Below are 17,610 nucleotides of genomic sequence, written 5' to 3'. Positions count from 1 at the left end.
GGTCATATGTAACCTTTTACCTTCCCACCACATTTATCCCAGTTCTAAGCTAAAGAGCCGCACGTCTTTTGGCCTGCTAGTCATCAAGGTAAAGCTCACTCTAATACCGGGGATTCTGGGTATTGTCAATCAGAATTTCTAGTTCCTAAAAGAAGAATACAGAGCCGCAGGCGGCTTGAAGGTGCATGCGGCCCCTGTCTGCCTGTTTACTTTCTAGCACAACACACTTTGAGTCCAGACTGATTATTACACCCACCAGAAATCCGTCTGATAGTCTGAGAGCCAGATTGTTGATTGTTCAGGCAACTAATTAGGCACCATGACTCCCCTCAAGCTGAGTGTCAAATAGCAGCCAATCTGGCGAAGAGTCGTCTTGATTCTGAAGTTAGTCGGGATCTAATCAGGCTTAATTCATGATTCTCAGCGGTAGCCGCTGGTCCCTTTTTGAATCCACCTCGGCCTCACTGGAGATAAAAAGGGCCACGACGCTTGTCAAGGTCGTCTTCCTCACGGCAAAAAAGAAAAAGTTAGGCTTTTAGTTTATCCAAGATTTTTTGTTCCAGTTTAAAGTTAAGTGAAATCTGTCCCCGCGTGACGTATCAGTTAACAGATGAGGTTGGTTTCCATTTTTCTTCTCAGTTTATCTTTGATTGCGTCAAGCTTTCTTGCTCATGGCAGCTTTTGCTGTAGCGTGAGCAGTCCCATTTAGCTCAGGAACAGGACTCTTCGGTCTGACTCCTGTAAGTCGCAGCAGGCTGGTGCAGGAAGGGTGTGAAGTGCCGACCTGTTTTCATCGTGGTTTCTGCGGTTTTAATTTTGATCGTGCGACTCGTCTGGGACACACGTGTAAAAAGACGCGTGTAGGGGCCTCCATCGTGTGACTTCTTCACGTTAGAAAAAAGCAATGCATGCTGGGAAGTATATGTGAATAAGCTAACTGTGTTCTAAATAACTTCAACTGATGAGGTAAGTAAACAATCTATTGGACATTTAGTCAACTGCACTTTCCAAAAGTGTTCATTAAGCAATTTCAACTTGAAACTGACAACTTATGTAAATACATTGAGTTAATAATAAAATAAATGTTTATTTAATATAACTGATTAAGCGATTCTACACTGCAAAGTTTTCCTGCTTTCCCCAACTAAAGTACAAGTTTATATTGAATCACGGATTAAGACTCATTTCTGTTGAAGCGAGAGACGAGCTTGATTTACTGGTTTTTAAGGCCTAGCGCTTTTTATTTACTTTACTTTGCCAGAGAATATAAGTTGGTGATCTTACAGTGCTGAGAGTCACTGAATCCTCAGTAGAAAGAGACTGAGCTGATTTTTTTTTTTTTTCCCCCCTCAACAGTGAGGTATTAAAAATCTTTCATCACTGTGGAATCATTTGGCAATCCCGCTGGCGTACCTCGCTCCCCGCTCAATGGTCTGTGTCTCGTTACAGTTAAGAGTTCTGCACAGATTCATGCATCATTTTCGCCTCAGAAAGTCTCCGTTTATCTTTACAGTCCTGCCCTCTGACCTCCACCAAAAACCCCTCTTTCTGTCAGAGGAAATACTGACGTCGTAAAGAAGAAAGGAGAGCGGGACTAAAGCGTCATCCATCACCGTTGGATTCATGCAACACAAACCAGATGATATCACTTGTTCTGCCTAATAAAAGATTCCTTGAAGCGAATCCGTCGCACTATGAAGAGCCGTCCTGTTATATTGCTGCTCTGGTCTGATCTTTAGGATTATAAAAAGCAGTTGACTTCAATTTGTTTGTATACCTTTACTGCAGGGTCTTGGTCCCTGGTTGCTCTTTCACAATAAAAGTAACAGATAAGGCCAGAAAGCTAGAGGAGGAGGAGTGCTCCAGTATCATGCGACGTGTTCTGTTAAAAAATGATTTCCTCCTTCTCTCCCTGGATCTTCTTACCTCCTCCTTCGTCATCTCCCAGTTTCCTCCATCTGCTCTCAGGTTGCTGTGACCTTTTGGACCGTAACTTCCTCACCACTGGTTCATATAAAATCCCTGGTGTTGTACATGAAGCGTTCTCCGCTGTGGAAGTTTCTCTGGAACATTGCCTCAACTAACTTATTAAAATGTAAAAATGTGAAACGCAAACAGACCCAGAGTGAATCCAACTCAGGCTGTTGGTTCATACAGAGCGTTCTCTGTCTGTCAGAGTCAGAGCGAGATGTTATGAGTCACTGTACAAATTGAAGTATCTGTATGTTACATGGTAAGAACGGACCAGTTCTTTGGACGGTTTTGCAGGAAACAAGCTGATTGTGGGACCTTGCGTCGGCCTCCGTGCTTCTGTCCGTACATATATGTCCAGCCGTCGGGCAAATATTCCTCCTGTCATGGATCTGATCATTGCATGGACTGCCACATGGAAGTTTGTCGTTTATATAGCACTCTATAGCTCTTCAAAAATAGTTTACAAAGTGCTTTACAAATATTACAAAACACATAGATGATAAAATGATGACTACACACGAGCACATGAAATACGGTTAAGTATTTGGACGTTGACACAATTTTAATTTTGCCTCTGTACACCACCACAATGGATTTGAAATGAAGCCATGAAGCTGTGAATAAAGTGTCGACTGTCAGCTTTAATTCAAGGGGTTTAACTAAAATATCACATTAACCGTTTAGGAATTACAGCTGTTTTTATACACAGTCCCTCATTTTCAGAGGATGAAAAGCAATTAGACAGTTGACTGACAATCAGTTTCACGGCCAATTGTGGCCTGTTCCCTCGTTATTTCATGACGAATTAAGCAGATAAAATGTCTGGAGTTGATTCCAGGTGTTGAATTTGCATTTGGTAGCTGTTCGTGGGAACTCTCAATATACGATGCAAAGAGGTGACGACGCAAATGAAGGAGGCCGTCATTAGGCTGAAAAAACACAACACACCTATGAGACAGATGGAAGAAGGTTTAGGAGTCACCAAATCAACAATCTGAAGGAATGAACTGGAGAGCTCAGCAGCACCAAAAGGCCTGGAAGACCACGGAAGACAACTAAAGAGGATGATCACAGAATTCTTTCCTCGGTGAGGAAAAACCCCTCACAACATCTGGTCAGATCAAGAATACTCTGGAGGAGGCAGGTGTATCACTGTCAAAGTCTACAACCAAAAGACGCCTTCATGAATGTAAATACAGAGGATTTACCACAAGGTGCAAACCACTGGTAACACCCAAGAACAGAAAGGCCAGATTAGACTTTGATGGAAAACATCTAAAAAAAAAAACCTGCCCAGTTCTGGAACAAGATTCTTAGGACAGAAGAAACCAAGATGAACCAGAATGATGAGAAGGAAAGGAAGGGCTCATGATCCAAAGCCACCACATCATCTGTCAAACGTGGCGGAGGCAGTGTCATGGCATGAGCATGTATGGCTGCCAATGGAACTGGGTCAGAATCAACTTTCTCTCTTCATTCGTCTAAACGAAGGTTGGATGTCAGACTGATCCTTAATATCTGGTGGACGCAGCCCTTCCCTCCGGTCCATTGTCTGCATTCGCCAGGTCTATTTCTACCAGATCAGCTCGTATCTCTGAAGCATAAATTCACTTTATTTAAATCAAAGCCCGTATGTGTTGATCATTTGTACGAGTTCAGTACTTCATGATATCATCTGATTTACTTTGTCTGTGTGGACATGCATTTCACTTCTTCCTCACAAAGTCTGCGCAGTGGGAGAAGGATTTGCTCCGGTTTTTCTTCTGCTTGCATACACTATTCAGGGAGACAAAACACCATGTGCTGTGTGCTGTGATTAAAACGAGCGAAGTACAGCCACAGAGTATCTGGTACCACTTGGGTCACAAATGAGTTGCATGTTTTAAAGGACAGACTGCTGGAGGGAAACTCCGCCTTCGAGACACGTCCAGTTGAACCACAACAGAGATGTGATGCGAGACCGCTCCAGAGCAAAAAGAAGCAGGATCATCTGGCAAAAGAGCAGCGATGTCATGCAACATGCTGTGTGGTCCAATCAAATGCACACGTTCATGGTAGATTACTTTGATATTTCTACCGTTTACCTCCCGATAGCTGGGGAGAAAAAACAGCGGTGACCTTACAGAGTTGTAAATCCTGTGTGAGAGTTGCCCCTGCAGTGTTTTGGCGTCTGATAAGGATTCGAATGAATGGATCTGTCGCTCCAGCTGGACTTCCTGTGTTGTGTCTCATCTTCTCACTGGCACCTGAAACAACATGCCCCCCACCAACGCAGCCCCTTGCATTATATTTAATGCAGGGCTGTTTTCAGTCTGAACGGCCTCTGACACGAGGGCCCCCACATCCGGTGAACACGGCGGGTAACTCCTCCTGCTGGAGACATCATGATATGTCCGCGACAAACGATACAATGAGAATATCGTATGTATTTGGCAGTTTATGGATTTTCTTATCAACTGTTTTTATTTTTTCAACAAACTCGCAACACCTGCAAAGGAAAACAACCATGGTGGCCATTTTCTGTAACTCGTTCATTGCCGGACAGTGTTGAATTTTGTAGGAAGTGCATCAGACCTTTGTCTCATGGGGTAGCAAGCAGGTAACTTGTGTCTCTGATATATTAAACTTTGGCTTGCAGTGTCATATTTTTTGAAGAAACGTTGCTGTGGGGCAACAGAAAAGACACAAAGACAACAACGATCTCCGGGTGGGTTGCGGTTAACACCCCCCCCCAAAAAAAAACGCTGATCTCAATGTAAATACAGCTCTTGAATCATGGTGGTAAAACCCTGGGCAGGCTGCTTTACATCACCGAGGCTGGAAAGGACACATCGGTTTGGTTGGTTCTTCTGGCCTCTGGCGGAAAAGCAGATGTTTCCCCTCGGCTTCTCTTCAGGATCCTGGAGAGGAAAGACGGGGGGAAAGAAGATGCCAGCGCTCGACCTCCTCGTCTCAGTCCTGCTGGCAGCCGACACCAGATCGGTTCAGCTCTCCGCCTCTGTCTTCCCCGGAAGCTCATTTCCGTTTGCTGCGGGAGGAGATGTCACAGGAATTGTTTCCACTTCATTCTGACGCTGCGTTACGTTCAGGGGTCTATTAATAAGATGCAGGTGCAAGGAACGCGACTCCATCAGCCGCTTGAAATTCACTTTTATTTGGACTGTTAGTGCTGTGGGGAGGTGTGTGTGTTTGTGGAATTTCTTAAAGGCTGAATGAATCTCAGACAATCAGAACTAAGAACTAGACTCACTGTAGCGATACCGGATGTGTAAAATCAGTTTAAAACCGATCTGCTCCTTTTTAAAGAATCTATGTGTTTTGTTTTTGTTTTTTTGTTTTTGTGAACTGGTGAATTTGAGAACTAATGAAATAATCAATTGATCCAGTGATTTAAATACTCTATAACTGTGTCAGTTCTTTTCCTGAAAGGTGTAACGACTGTTAACGCCATAAACTAGAATTATTTGTGCCACAGTTTCCAAATCGACCGTCAGGTTCTAGAAGGATTTGGTTTCAGATCATTTCTATGAAAACCGGCGTAATATAAGACCTAAAACTTGCTGCAGATAGATAATCCATCACAGTCAACATTTAGCCAGTTTGTTTTTTCTTTAAACTTACATTATCACTATGTAGTAAAGAAAAGCCTCAACATCCAGGATTTGGGGGTTGGCTCCCAGAACTCATCAGCTGCTGCTGAGATGTTCTAAATGGTGCGTGTCCCTTTTCACAACCCGTGACAATCAACGCCGGTTTCTTTTTCCTGAGTAAACAGAGAAATGACGCACGGACAGCAAAAAATGCGCAGTGATAACATGATAACTTGTTATTCCTAAACTATTTTGGTCAGACCAGGCCTCACAGTGACCCCATGACAAAAATAATAATAATAATAATGATAATGTACCTCTGACAAAAATATTTATTTATATTTATATAAATGCAGAAACGATGTTAAAGTGGTGATTCCTGGGATTTTCAACATATCGAACTTTTGAAATGCTGCTAGAGGCGTGTCAGCTGCCCAGAGGTGGATACACGTGTCATTTCCAGCCAACATCTGGGAGCTGAAGCACTAAAACACACCCGCTGTCACCACCAGTCACCAAATGTGTTGCTAAATCAACCAGGACTGAAACGTTGGGTCCTAATCGTAACTTTAACCAATACGTTGTCCAGCTACAGCAAGTTTCAAGTCTCTACTCAGAGTGACGGGTTATGGATCACTGAAACCGAGCTGGCAGAAAGGAAATCGAGAAACTTATGCCGATGTAAAGTCGACATGGTATTTGGTCGATGTGATGTGACGTTTTGAAGTTCTGTTTGGATGAATCCCTTCTTGGCGAGTGTGCCAGTGAGGGCTGATAGCGGATGTTACTGTGGGGGTGAAGGGAGGTTTGCATGCGTCAGAGGTGAGTTCAGATCCTGCAGATCCGTTTGATGAGTGACACAAAACTCTTACTCTGTTTAAACCTCTCAAAAACACACAAACAACGCAGCTGATGGATGAGAGAGGCTCACACAAACATATGAAGACGTACACACACTCTCATAGATGCTGTGTCCCTTCTCCGCCCCGTCAGGTCAGACTCGTTCAACGCACTCGTCATCACCGCCAATGACGAGCTGTTGTCGCCAGACCTGTCCAACAAGGGGGAACGCCTTTGTCTGTGTTGTGGGTGTTTGTTTCCGGATCTCCCTGTTCAGGTTTGGGCTGTTTGCTTGGCCGGAAGGGGGAGTTGAGGTGGGTGTTTTATTTTGAAGGGTCAGTGGGTCAGAGGTCACCGGGGTCACCAGTGTGGAGGAGGAGGCTGGCGACTGACTGTGAGAGAATGGATGGCAGTTAGTGTGAGGGACAGGACGCTGTTTTCTCCCTTCAGCCTGGATTCAGTTTTTGTCCTGTTAGAAGTGGGACGTTATTAGCCTGGTTCCAGACCCTCTGGCACCCTGTCCACATCTCAGTGGTTTTCTCAGCAATAAAAACTGGTCTGGTGTTTATTATCCTGGTTTGCATCCAAGTATGGTTCAAACTTTAACCAAATTTCTGGAAAATTGGCAAAGAAAATGGGAATTAATGAGTTTCCCTCCGCTCCTGCTGTGTGAATTAGAGCTGACTGGTTGAGGGAGGTAAGCAGCTGGTGGAGCCGATCCTCCAGGCGCTAACGTTAAACCACCACAGAGGAAGAGGACGCGGCGAGACGAGGTCGTTAAAAGAGCTGCAGTCAGAGCTCAGACGACGGAAAACCGTGTGGAGAACGTGATGGAATCTGACGTTTCTGCTGGTTCCATGTGTTGATGTGAGGAAGGTTCCAGTCTCCTCACGGCTCCTCACTGACCTGATGGTTTCCTCTCGTCACTGGACCAGACGAGTGACGTTTAAGTCACATGATTCATGGACATCAGCGTCTATTCACTAAGTCTGTTTCCACTGCACTTTTTTGCATTTATATTTATGCATTTATCTTTTGAGGTTTTTTTTTTTTGTGTCCATTTTCATCATTTCCACTTCCACTCCTCTGTGCAAAGCTACACTTCTCAACCCTTCGCTTTTCTGGCGCCGGTGGTTGACCTTTATCCTATATCTCCCACATGCCTCGAAAAGCGAGGCAGGCATGTCCCATACAGAATGAACAGGAGCGAACTTCCGCGGGTCTTCAATAATCTTCAATAATCTTCAATAATCTTCAATAATCTTCAATCTTGAAAACATGAAGAGCATTGAAAGACGAAAGAATAAATGATATAATAAAACCTAGTAAGATGACACTTAGGTCCATGGAAACAAACAGTGAAAGAAGGAAAACTCAATGAAAATATAATAAACATCTGTTTGGAGAATGTTAAGACTGTGAGAAGTAGATTTAAATGAGAATATTTTTGCACCAAATCCCCTCACACTCGCAGCGAGGTGACTGCAGGGTCAGGTGTGCTTTCGCAGCTTGTTTGTCCTGCTCTTCACCTCTCTCTGCCCCTCTTCAAACCTTCCCCTCCACCTCTTTGTTTCGCCATCCATCCCTCCTCCATTAGTGTCTCTGCTGTCGTCGCTCTCCGTGACCTCGGGTCGAAGAAACGGCCGTCACCACAAACCGCCGAGTGCCAGAGGAAAACATTTCAACTTGTTTAATAAATCGCTGCATGCGGCGGTAATAAAGAGCAGCTTGTCCATCCCTGCGGCCCGCGACCAGGCATCTCAAACGTGAATGTGGAGAGTTGTATTAAATTTACCGTGTGTTCGTGGTCCCCAGAGGGTAGAATGTTGACGCTTTATTTTATGGCTCCATTAGTTCTGGATAACCTCTCGGAAAAAAACTCGGCCTGTACTTTTGCACTAATTACTGGAAAAAATGGAGACGGTGTTCAGTTGGTAAAAACATTTGGCTTCTCCGTCAGGCCCAGACCTCCACTTGTACCCGTGAAATCCAAAACTCCACAAAGCATATTGTGAACAAAGTAACCGATCCCACTCCTGCTCCTGAGAGGATGAGCCCTTTGATTTTAATGACGTCATGATCTCTCCTCTGGAGGCTTCATCAGGATAAACTGTACATTTTTTAGACACAGTGCTGGTTCTTCAGACGGGCCGGATTTCATGAAAAACGCAGGCTCCGCATCCATTTCGTTGACGAATGATTTTCAACAAAAAAGGTGAACCTTGGTCAACACCTGCGGCAAATCTCTGTAACGTGATCCAGCAACACACTGTACTGTCCAATCAAATACAATACGTGCAATGGCACAGAGCTGGTATATTACTTTATAATCTGACTAGGGTTGTAAAATCCTGTCTCATAGTGTGATAAACCACTCAGCAGTGTTTCGGTATCTGATAAGCCTGCGAACTCAGCAGGGCTCTGAACTCAAACTGAACTCCTGGTACCTGCTTAGAAGTTACATCATCAGCATATCGTCAGCTGAAGGTCGCGAGCCTCGATGACACAACGCAGAATTCTGTCCGGGGCGACAGCATCACGTTCCCCGTACAAAGCCTCGCTCACATCACCTTCGTTCAGCTGTAGCCCGTCATCTTTGTCACAGTGACAGGATCAGATGTGTCCTCAAAACGAGTTCACCCGGCAGTGGTTTAGCTTCGTCTACATTGTCTAGATGTCTCCGCACGTTCGTGTAGTTGCTTTCCACTTCATCCCTGTACGGTAGTTGGGGAGCTTTGGAGGCCGTCTATCAGTAATGGATTCTCCTCGTTCCGGTTTCGCCTCGCTATCAGCGCGGGGCATCTGGTCGAGTTGGTAGTGTCCACCAAGACCTTTCACTCAAGTAAAAGTATCAACACCATAGTGTAAACATACTTTGTTGAAAGTAAAAGTTATGTATTCAAAATTCTACCAAATTAAAAGTACAAAAGTATCAGCATCAAGATATACTTGAAGAACCAAAAAGTAAAAGTACTCATTATTACTCAGAATGGCCTGTTTTAGAACGATGTGTATGGTATTATTGGATAATAATTACTGATGCATTAATTTTTACATTCATTTAATGTACTTTGATGTATATATCACTCTACACCAGTGAAGACATGAAGTAAAAGGCGGCTGCGTGTTCTTAGTGTTTTCTTAATTAGTTAAAAATAAAGGTTACTCTTCGTGTTACAAGTTGAAGCTAAAGCAGCCTGCCAGCCTTCGTTACTGTCACTGTCCCTCTCCTCCGTCACTTCCTGTCATGTTTTCCCGTCTTCTCTTCTCTTTCTGTCTCATTTCAGTCATTCAATCACGCCCGACGTTCTCACCACCCAGTCTCGGTCTCCTCTCATCCATCTCTTCTTGTTAGTGAAAGAGACCTGATCTCTCCTCTCTCCTCGTCTCATTGTCAGAAGCCCCTGTAAGGCGGCGAAGGAGACCCCCAAAATAGCCCGGAAATCTAATCGTATGAAACCAGAGCCTCCTGTCTCCTCCCGCCTTTCAGCTGCGGCTCTCGTCCTTGTTTCTCCTCCGCGCCGCTGCCCTCTGCTCCTCTGTCCGTCTCCTATCTCTGCCTGTTTGTCCTTTCTCCGCCGTGGACATCCATCACTGCGTGGCCTTTGCAAAGCGTCTGTTAGCATCACTGCAGCCCCACCATGTCTGTAGAAAACCTGTGAGGGGGGGAAGCCTAATGAGGGCTCTGGCCTGGGCTGATAGTGACAGAAAGACGTGTTTTCTGCTGGTGGACAAGACAGTTTGAAACAATTTTTGAAAATGTTGTCAAAGTTCAAATGCAGGACCGCATGTAAGGATTTTTTTCTTTATCAACTCATCTCCCGATTTATGTTTTCCATGAAAAGTAATTACGTTTCTAAAATGTCAGAAAATAGTGAAAAATGTTAAACTTTGGTTTCCCGGAAACCAAAGTTTTATCTCCAAAACCCTCAGATATTTAATTTGTTAAATTTGTAAGTGCTATGAAATAGAGAAAAGGATCAGATCCCCTCGTCCTCTCCTCTCGAATTGAACTTGTTGAAGGTAAATGTTCTGTCGATGGACTGACTGAGCAGCCCAATAATTGTGCCACCACTGCAGCCATCAGCTGCCTTCTAGCACAAACAGTATAGAGGCTGCCTGGACATCAATACACAAGCAGTACACAGCAGTTTATAGATATATATACAGATAGATAGAGATAGATAAATTACTGTATTGACTTCTTTTGAGAAAGACCAAGTGTGGTCAAAATGTCGGCTATACAATAAAATCACTGGAGCTTAATCTGCGGTCTTCCTCAACTCTTGTTGATTCTTTATCGGGCTCAAGATTCAACTAACTGACGGTTAAAGATACTCAAGGAGAGTCATTGTGAAAACGTAACAATGGCGATCGATAGTGCAATGATGAAAAATGAACGAGGTAAAGGTCACTGGCTCATGTCTGGCTTCCTTTTTCTCGTCATTCAAACTGATCGGGATCGTGTTGAAGCTGTTTCCCAAACCCTTTCTGAATCAGGGGACTAGTTTAGTGGAGTTGAGGTGTAAATGAATGTCTGTGTCGCTCTGGTACCAGCAGGTGAGCATTTAAAACTGTCCATCAATAAAAAGCGCTTTTTTGACTTTTAGACTGTATTGGGAAGTTGCTTAATAGATTAGAAACTGATGGATCATACGTGCAAGTAGGAAAACATATGAAGAGGAAGCCGTGTGCTGTATATGAGCCTGGAGTACGACTACGTCCTGTCTCCGGATCTCCGTGGTGCAGAGCTGGTCGCACAACATCTGCGCGTTAATGCAGATTCTTCACTCCACACTTTCAACTCTTCATCCTAACACGCTCTTCCGTCCATTGAGTCACTGGTTGATTTTGTAAGTCTCTCTCTTTGTGCTGGTGAGAGCTCGAGGAAAGGTGACGCCAGTCTCTCCCCGCTGTGATTCAGACTGAAATATCTCGACACATAATGGATGAGTTGCCACGAAATTTGGCTCAGACATTCGTGTTCTCCTCAGGATGAGTTGGTCTAAACTAAAATTTGACGGATACTCTGGTTTATCGTCTGCCTCAGCTGTCTTCAAGTGCTAATTAGGTGCAAATATCAGCATGTTAGCATGAGGATGTTAGCCTCACCGAGCTGCTTGCATGGCTGTGGACAAAGCAAGGGTTTAAGGGTAGAGATTTCCACATGATACTGGATATGGTAAGGCCTAGTGAATGACGGCTGCACCGATTTATCATTGCACTCCTATAACATTGTCAGACTCACGATGGGCAGTTAAAAAAGGGATTCAAATCGATGCAGCAGAACCAGAGATATCGTCTCTTTCCTTCCACACATTCTTCTCGCCAGGACCTGGCGCCTGCATTACTCACAATGCAACTCGATCGTCAACAGTTTGGTTGGAGAAACACACGTTGATACGGAAAATCAGTGGAGTTCCCCTTTCATTTACCCGTAGCTAAGCTACGGATCATAACTCTGGGGAGTGTTTGGAGCTTCAGTCCTGCCCAGCTCCACGGGTTACGTCAAACAGTGTAGCTGTTCCTCAGGTTTCTCAGGTCTCACTCCAAGGAAATAAGCAGTTCTACCACTGACTCCTCCTTGATTCTGTTGGTGTTGACGCTCACCAAACCATGTTTCACCTTTTCTAAAGTGCTCAGATTTTATTGTCTAGCACAGCAACAGGTACTCATTTACCTTATGTTAGTGATAGAAATCACAGGAGCCTGTTTCAGCTTTTTAGAGACTAATGACAAAAACATTCTCAGGCTAGCTTTCTCAAGCTCTCTGTCAGATGCACATTTGTGTGTTCTTTCAATTATTAGCTGTGAACCCCGGTCGTTATATGTAAACCGTGTGCCGGGGCGGGTGTCGTGTCTTCCTATCTGTCATTTTGAAAAATCCCCCATGGCCGTTTCCAGGACCGCTGCCAGTTTTCAGTCACACCGAAAACACATTGGAAAGCCATTTCAGTCGCTCCCTGAGAAGTGCTCCCTCTTCAAAAATGATTTTCTTGTTTGCCCGAATCGAACGAAAGAACCGCCTTTCTCGGCAGAAACGGACGCCTGGAGGGGGAGATGACAGCAGAGGCCAGAGAGGCCGCCAGACCGTCGTTTATTTACTGTACTTTATGTCTCCTGCCGACTGCCGTAGATTTAGCCCCTTCGTCTCGTAAACACACACACACACACACACTGACTGAAGCTCCGGGGGTTCCTTACATGTTGCTGTCTGTGCTCCTGCCTCCTGTTGCTCTGCATTTCCTTGTTATTAACCCGTTTACCTCCTGTGTAGCTCAGCCGGACCTGACACTTGGTGATGAAAGAGCACAAATGCTATAATGGGATTTATCAGCCTTTTCTAATCTTTGATTTATAAGCCATTCCCACGAGAGACCCGGGATGAGGTGGTCCTGGTTACTAGGCAACAGGTTACGGCTTTCGGGACCAAGACAGGCCTGAACCTCTTCTGTTCCGTCAGAGAGACAAACGACTTCCAGCTAAGGGACGTCTTTCTGTTTGCAAAGTGATTCACATGGACTCACTTTTTGTTCTTGAGAATCAGAATTTCTTCATTTTCAGGTTCTCTGTGAGGTTCTTGACCACGAGTGGAGCCGTAGAGCAATTTTCGCGAGCAGGTCCTCATTGTTTGTATTTCATGTTCTACCGGCACAAGGATGAGGGCGCACGCGCACCTCCGGCGGGGAGGTTAATCCAGCCATGGCTCTTATTTAACGTTATGTGGTGATGTTGAAACCCTACTTTTACCGGATATACTGGAAACAAATTCTACCAGTTTGGCTGCGTGGTCGTTAATGCTCATTACACTGAGATGAATTTGCATTGTTGGTCTGGCAGTTACAGGCTGTCGTGGGATGAGTAGCAGTCTGGAAATGTAATTTATTCAAAACTCCACATCACTGCAGCCAAATTAAATCTTATTCGTTTTCTGATTGAAAACACTGTGATGGAACAGAGGCTCCTCTCCTTATTTCTTTTTTCTTATTTGGATTCAAGATGTACTTTATCATATTTACTGTTTTCTAAGGAAATCAAAACCTTTCAGCTGTGTGTGTGTGTGTGTGTGTGTTTGTTTGTGGACCATTCAAGCTTTATATCACCCTCTCTGCTTATTCTCTGTCTGATCCACACAGGAACTAATCTTCATCCATTCATATTAATACTTAATAGAGGGTGATAGGCCACAGTCCTAAAAAAATATATATATATATATATAAGGGACAGAGAGTGTGTGTGTGTGTGTGTGTGTGTGTGTGTGTGTGTGAGAAAGAGAAGGAAAGGAATGAATGAGAAAGAAAGGGAGGCAGGGAGGTAAAGTAATAAGATTTCATCAAAGATAACATCCATGATAAATAGGACATGGGAGGAAGGAGGCAGCCCGACTGTAAAAACCATGAATAGGGGCGAGAGGGAGATCAGATTACAGCTTCCTCTCTCTGACGTTTCCGCTCCATTAACTAATGGACAGCCACTTCTCACCGTGGTTGATGGATTGGGAATATTACAGCAGATCCATCGTGCTCCTGTGTTCAGCAGGTTCAGCCGCTGCACCGATTTCAACGCGCCAACCCGCCGCTAATGTTCCTCTCGGGAAAAACGACAGCACCAGTCGTTTGTTCGTGTGCTCGGAGCAACCGGTGTTTGGGTTTAAGTGAATTACGACCGTCGTCGTTCAGAAGCACAGGAGGAAGCAGCTTGAGGTCGCTGCCAGTCAGGCAGAAAAGATGCTATTCTTGGTACCAGATACAATAATAATGACTGCTGACGTAGCCCCGTTCACACGAGATAAGCTTGTTAACGTAAACTTGACAGACTATGGCAGACGCGTGTTTCAATGAACATCCCCTAGACGACTGGAGAGCAGTCAGTAAAAGGGCCGTGGCGAAGGAGGAAACAACACGAGAGCAGACCCCCGTTGTGGTTGAACTCAGACGAGGCTTTGTCTGGGCTCCTTTGCAGATTTTAACAGCCATGCTAGCGGTCGGTCCAGCACTTCGGTCCAGACTGAAATATCCCCGTGCCGTGGATGCATCGCCATGACGTTTTACGAGTGTATCCATGGTGCCCAGGCGATACATCCCAATGAGTTTAATGGTCGCCAGGCTGTTCATTTAGCGCCGCCAACAGGTCCAAGTTGTCACCAGTCAGTGACATATCTCAGACTGTTGGATGGATTGGCTTAAGATTGGCTGGTACAGACATTCATGGTACCCAGAAGATAAATCCCGACTTTGGTGATCCTGATCCTGATGACTTTGATCTAGCGCCACCAGCAGGTCAAAGTTGTCCCTCTTTCACAGAACTAGTTCTACATCTACTTAATAGCGTTTGGCCTAAACTTTGGTTCAGACGTTCACGTTCCCCTCAGGATGAGTCTTCCCGACTTTTGTGATCCTAGCGCCATCATCAGGTCAGCATTTTAATTTGTCCCATACTTTGGTTTACGACCAAATTCCTGTAAAAATTAATTCCCGTCAGCCTCAGCTGTGCTTTTTTGTGCAGTGCTAATTTATTCCGAATGTTAGCTTGCTAACACGCTAAACCAAGACGCTGAAGACGGTCAACATTGTGCCTGCTTAGCATCACCCTATTAGCAGAACTGTGGGCTACTGCTAAAGTAGCTGTTGTAACTTCAGTTTAGATCTGAACCAGTTGATGTTTATTTCACACACCGATCCTGATTCAGGTGTGATTACAGCGCGTCTAACGTCTTTGTCACTTAAGCCACGTTACGGTCCCACATGGTCGTATAACAACCGATACACCAGAAGGCAGTGGACAGCAGACGCACCGCCTACAGCCCCCGGAAGTCCTTGTGACTGTAACATCAACAGATACACGTATCTTCAGGCATTTGCTGAAACGGGTGAGGCTGTCTCTTTGTTTTCGTGGGAGGACGGTCTTGAATACTTAAATCGCCCAGTTTAGAGATTGGGCTTGACTGTGTTAGAGAGGGGGGATCCCGGCAACAGACGGTCTGCGGTGGAGAGTTACTTGCCAGGATGAAGCGTGTTTAGTCCCTCTTCGACCTGCCCCGTGTTGTCTTCACTCTTGACAGTCTCTGCCCGCATCAGAAACCTGTGGGAGGAAACGCTTGCGGCCCAGGCTGACCCATCACAGTCCTCGACACTTCTGCCGCCACCCGGGCCACCGTAGTTGCTTCTCGGTATCCCTTTGAAGCTTCGGTACCATCGGGCTGTAGTAACATAAAAGTGATCAAAAACACCAGAATGATCATTTTAGTAAAGGATTAATAGAAAAAAGAAACTGACTGTTGCTGCCTCTTATTAACTAAAATCTTTCCTTCCTTTTTTTCTTTTTTTACACCTTTTCACACCACAAATCAACCAGCATTTGGAGCCCATTATCATGCCTCTGTGGTTTGTTCCTGCGGCGCAGCTTAAAGCCAATTTTCATCTCGGCCTCTCACGTTCTCGCCGCAGCTGCTGCGATTGTTCGGTGAACCGACGCCGCTTTACCCCAGACGAAGCACAGCTATCATTCGCCGCCCGCTCAGTTCTGTTCAATTAACTGTGGAAGTCGGGGGAGACGCAAACTGCAACTTGGGGATTTTAGCAGCCAGTGAAACATCAGGGGAGTTGCAAAGCAGCGGGTCCCGGCCTCCAGGCCAAGGAGCTGGGACAGGAAACATTTGTCCAGGCTGCAAGGGAACAATGTGGTTTGGCAAAGAAACCCCGAAACGGATTCATCATTAGATCTGAAGCAATTAGACGATTAATCAATTTGTGGATTAACAGAAAATGAATCGTCAATTTTAAAAAATCTGTAAATTCTTTGTCATTTTTTGAAACAAAAATGCCCCAATTTTTTGTGTTTAAAAGGTTTAAGGTTGACCCTGATTGACCCTAATTTGAGCCCATATATATGACCAATTGCTGTCTCTCTCTCCTATATGGTTCGTTTCTATAGCGACAAGTCGCCTGGGTCTTTATAGCCACACACACGCTAACTGCTAATTGGCTTTAATTAACCTCTGATGGTTACGTTCACCCCCCCACCACCACCACCACCACTAAATACACCCAGCATCATAATGTGGCACCACATTCAGCTGAAATGTGATTCCTGCCGCTCGGATGCTCGGAGTGTAACTGTAGTTCAGAACAGGTTGGAGCAAACGCACGAGTTACTTTACTCCCGCGTCCTTTCACTTCAGTCGTTTTATTACACAAACTCTGACAGAGCTCGGAAGAGGAATGTTCCTCTGCTAATCTGTTAATGATGGTTGTCTTTTTCATGGAGGCTGCTCCTGGATTCATTTAGATCCTGCTCCGTGATCCGACAAGCGCCTCAGTTTCAGCATATTTACCTTCCTGGTTTAGAAAAGGGGGAAATATCCAGGTTGACCTGACAGTGTATTAGTTATCAGATGTTTAAACTCGGCTCGGAAGTCGGTCTGTCTCTAGTCCGGACTTGTCTTTCATTCGCCCTAACTGAGTAAACCGTCACTGAGTCTTGTTTTGTCTTCCTCAGGTGTAACTGGCCTGGTCCACCTGGACGAGAGCGGAGACAGAGAGACGGACTTCGCTCTGTGGGACATGATCGACGCCAACACCAGCGCCTTCCAGGTGAAAACGCACGACAGAGCCGGTTCTAATCCTGTGCTCCCAGTTCTAATACTGGTTCCACCTTTTCTGTATTTATATGGACGAGGCCTTCAGGTTTCTAGCGCTTTATTATACTGCTGTGCTGCACCTGTTGGAATCTAATTCCCCTTAATTCCTCAATGGAAACCTGATTCCAGTGAAGTCTTATTAGGTTGTCTTTTATTATGAAAATACCGTCGCAGCAGCGTAGGACCAGGGTACGGTAAGGACCTAAAAATAAAAACAGAAATAATCTCCTGTAATGTCGCGGATGCTCGGAGCGAAAGTTTCTCCCCGTCATTACACTGCAGGTGTAACTGAGATTGTACAGACTCTCCCAACGGAATTTAAAACACTTCATTTCTAGTTACCGTAAGAAGCTCCACCGATGCGTGGTTTACACTCGCTGATCTGTACAGATGTGGCAGCGGATGTATCAAAAGCGGAAGGGGGCCCACCGGGACTGAGTATGTACGGGGAAGAGATCTTTGTGCCTGCCAGACAAAATAGCAGCTGTGAAAACAGCTTTATTCAGCTTTTAATCTCACCGCATCTTTTCCCCCCGGTCACGCGCGCTCCGCTAAAGCGTTGTCAGT

At 45.1% G+C, this 17,610-nt stretch overlaps 1 protein-coding gene across 2 annotated transcripts in view; it reads left to right on the top strand.

The window, feature by feature from the left end:
- Positions 1-17,610, top strand: part of LOC120784334 (atrial natriuretic peptide receptor 1-like) — an 87,626-nt gene that overhangs the window by 52,358 nt on the left and 17,658 nt on the right. For both annotated transcript variants that reach the window (XM_040118054.1, XM_040118055.1), the window contains one exon: positions 16,902-16,996. In XM_040118054.1, the coding sequence (XP_039973988.1) occupies positions 16,902-16,996 (95 nt within the window). The remainder of the gene's footprint in view (positions 1-16,901; positions 16,997-17,610) is intronic.

The sequence above is a fragment of the Xiphias gladius genome, chromosome 22, assembly GCF_016859285.1.
Source record: "Xiphias gladius isolate SHS-SW01 ecotype Sanya breed wild chromosome 22, ASM1685928v1, whole genome shotgun sequence".
NCBI classification, from domain to species: domain Eukaryota; kingdom Metazoa; phylum Chordata; class Actinopteri; order Istiophoriformes; family Xiphiidae; genus Xiphias; species Xiphias gladius.
The sequence above is the reverse complement of the archived record's forward strand: the minus strand, read 5'-3'. Positions and strand labels throughout refer to the sequence as shown.